At 48.1% G+C, this 3,321-nt stretch overlaps 1 protein-coding gene across 1 annotated transcript in view; it reads left to right on the top strand.

Moving 5' to 3' along the window:
- GTF2IRD1 (GTF2I repeat domain containing 1) overlaps positions 1–3,119 on the top strand; it is a 79,056-nt gene extending 75,937 nt beyond the window's left edge. Inside the window, 2 exon segments of the mRNA XM_023753460.1 lie at positions 1,542–1,678; positions 2,880–3,119. Of these exon segments, the coding sequence (XP_023609228.1) occupies positions 1,542–1,678; positions 2,880–2,948 (206 nt within the window). The 3' untranslated portion in view covers positions 2,949–3,119.
- Positions 3,120–3,321: the final 202 nt, after the last annotated feature.

The following is a 3,321-nucleotide window of genomic DNA, read 5'->3' as shown; positions in this document are numbered from 1 at the left end:
TAAAAACATTCCCAGGTGGTTCTTAATAGGCAACCAGGCTTGAGACACCTGTCTTACGATGTCTTTAACTGATTTGAAGTCTGTGATGGGTGCGTCACCATGAAGCAAAACGATCATGAAAGCAAAGCGTGGTTCCAAATTGATTATTGTTGTCGGTAGCGATCAGTATTAACCGTTTCCCCTGGTTTTAGAAGCTCATAATACAGTGGGGCCTTGACTTACGAGTGTCCCAGCTAACGAGTTTTTTGAGTTGCGAGCTAAAAATTCGGGTTACAAGCCAGCTTCAGATAGCCCCCCCGCTAGTTGGCGCAGCGAACGTCACAGTGAACCCACAACATCAGCCCAGCATCACATGTCTCACTCGTTCACTTTAAGATTTGACATACGAGTAATTTGAGTTACGAGCTCCGTCACAGAACGAATTAAACTCGTAAGTCAAGGCCCCACTGTACACCACACCTTCCTGATCCCACCAAACGCAGAGCATTGTCTTCTTTCCGAAGCGATTTGGCCTTGCAGTTGATGTTGATGTTGACCTGGATCAACCCATGATTTTGTGCGTTTGGGATTCTCAGAATAAATCCACTTTTCATCGCCAGTCACAATTCGATGCAAAAAAGACTTTCTTTCGTGCCGCTGAAGCAACATTTTACTGATGACTTTCCGGTTTTCCATTTGTCTTTCGTTCAGTTGATGAGGCACCCATTTTCCTTCCTTTAAAATCTTTCCCATTGCTTGTAAATGATTGGAAATTGTTTGCTGAGCAACGTTTAATCTCTCTGCAAGTTGTCTTTGAGTTTAACACGCATCTTCATCCAATAATGCTTGTAATTGTTGGTCTTCAAACTTTTTCGGTTGACCTGGATGTTCTTTGTCTTTCACATCGAAATCACTTTCGAAGCGTTTAAGCCAGCGTTCACAAGTACCTTGAGATGGAGCATGTTCACCATAAGCTTCCCGAAGTATTCGGCAGCACTTTTCTTCAAAATAATGAATTAAAACTTCCCGCAAATGCTCTTTTTTTGGCACGAAATTCGACATTTTAAGCATAAAAATATCTATGATGTCAACACATTCAGCAAATTTGACATATGAAGTTTTGAAGCTTGTTGTCAATACAACGAAATAGCATACCTATCAAATCGCATATATATCAACATATGTGTAACTCCATCTATTGAAAAAAATCCGCATTAGTAACCGGTACACCTAGTAATGACTCTCCCCAATGCCCACGGAGGCTGTGCTCTTCACCATGGGATTCTGGGCCCCAGGGGAATTCTGGGAGTTCTGGGGAGGCCTGCCTGGGGGTGAGGATATAGTGTTAGCAAAGGCAGACAGGTAAGCAGGAGCAAGAGGTGGACGAATGGGCTGCGGGGCCTAGTTAGGGAAGGAGGCTGGAGAGATGGGCCTCTGGTGGGTTGGGAGCCTTGAATGCTGAGAAGGGGACTTTAAACCTGAAACAAAGGCCCTCTCCAGAGGGGATGGTAAAGCCAAGCCACAGTCTTGGCATCCAGCGTCAGCAACCTTTCCTCCCACAGCCAAAGACAGCAGCATCCCCAAGCGCAAGAGGAAGCGGGTCTCCGAAGGGAACTCGGTCTCCTCTTCCTCCTCGTCTTCCTCTTCCTCGTCCTCCAACCCGGAGTCCGTGGCATCCACCAACCAGATCTCACTCGTGGTAAAGTTGCACAGATCTGGACCTGACCACTCTTCTTTCTGGCCTTCGCCCTGCACGCGGGCAGGGCCATCCACTGTTGGGTGTGGGTTTGGGGTGCGGGGAGGCACTGGACTCTGAGTGGGCTCCACAGCCCGGGGTTGCAGACACAACTGCCTGATCTACCCACAAGGTAGTCCACCCCTCTCATCGGGACCTCACAGTTGCCCGGCAGACAATCACTTTCCCACTGACAAGCCAAGGCTGAGAGAGGAAAAGAGCCTGTCCACTCCCCTGGGCAGTACCCAAGCAGGATCCCTAGCAGAGGCCCAGTTTTTTGGGCCAGTCAGATACTAAGCTAATCTCTGTGCTCACATCTCGAGCTCCAGGCCCAGCACAGCCCTGGGAGATGAGGGTGCTATCCACAGTGTGGCCTCACTACCATCAGTGGTGGGTGGAGAACCGCCTGCAAAGCTCCGCCTGCTCTGCCATGTGGCTGGCTTTGGTTTTCTCCCACCCAAGAGGGAAACCTCATTAGGGGCATACGCTGGAGAGTTCTTTCTGATTTCAAAATATTACCTTTGAAATCCTGAGTCCAAATGGGAAGAATATTGGAACACATTTAGAAAAGATTTTTTTTTTAGGTGCAATGGAAATACGTTATATTAGTTTCAGGTGTACAACATAATGACCCAATATTTGTATATATTGTGAAATGATCACCACAATAAGTGGTTAACAGACATAGTTATAGAATTTTTTTCCTATAGATTTCAGGATTTCTTTACCCTTTGACCATGTTTCCCTTCATTCCGTTCCTGGGAAACCCCAACGTTCAGGCTATACCTTTCTCACTACCTGGGTATGTGAGTGCCCACAGAGGGTTACTAGCTCCCCCAGGACAGCTTCTTGGGAGCGTGAGGCCTAGAGGGGGCTGTTTATGGGAGTTCTGAGCCAATCCCTAGCTCCCTCTGGCCCTCATGCCTGGTCCACACGATCAGTCCCTGAGACACAAGTGGGAACAGGTCAGAAGGCTCCAGCCCAGGTTCCATGGCTACTGATGAACTGTGTGACCTTGGACGGGTCATGTCTCCTCTCTGGGCCTTCAGCAGCCTCGAAATAAGAGCATCCGAGGAACCCCTTCAGAAAGCGGAGCTAAGGGTTCTGGTGTTCTTTCTACGTCACCTGGAATCCTAACCGGGACCGTTTGTCCCCCTCTCTCTAGCAATGGCCAATGTACATGGTGGACTATGCCGGCCTGAACGTGCAGCTGCCGGGACCTCTGAATTACTAGACCTCAGTGCTGAATCAGGACCTCACTCAGAAAGACTAAAGGAAATGTAATTTATGTACAAAGTGTATATTCGGATATGTATCGATGCCTTTTAGTTTTTCCAATGATTTTTACACTATATTCCTGCCACCAAGGCCTTTTTAAATAAGTAAAAAAAAAAAAAAAAAATTGCCTTTGCGTCTTCTCTTTTGGAATCGCGGCTGCAGCCGTCCCTAGAACGAGGTCAGGAAACCCCGCTCAGATGGCCTGCCAACACCCTCCTTCCTTGCCAAAGTAGTAGTGGTGTCCCTGACCACTGGGCTCTGGTGTCTGGGTACAGCCTCCATTTCCCTGCTGCTGTGCCCACGTGACCTCAGGAAGAGGGGCCTTGGAA

This window comes from Myotis lucifugus, unplaced genomic scaffold, assembly GCF_000147115.1.
Source record: "Myotis lucifugus unplaced genomic scaffold, Myoluc2.0 scaffold_45, whole genome shotgun sequence".
Classification (NCBI taxonomy): Eukaryota; Metazoa; Chordata; class Mammalia; order Chiroptera; family Vespertilionidae; genus Myotis; species Myotis lucifugus.
Note: the sequence above shows the minus strand (reverse complement) of the source record. Positions and strands in the feature narration are given on the sequence as shown.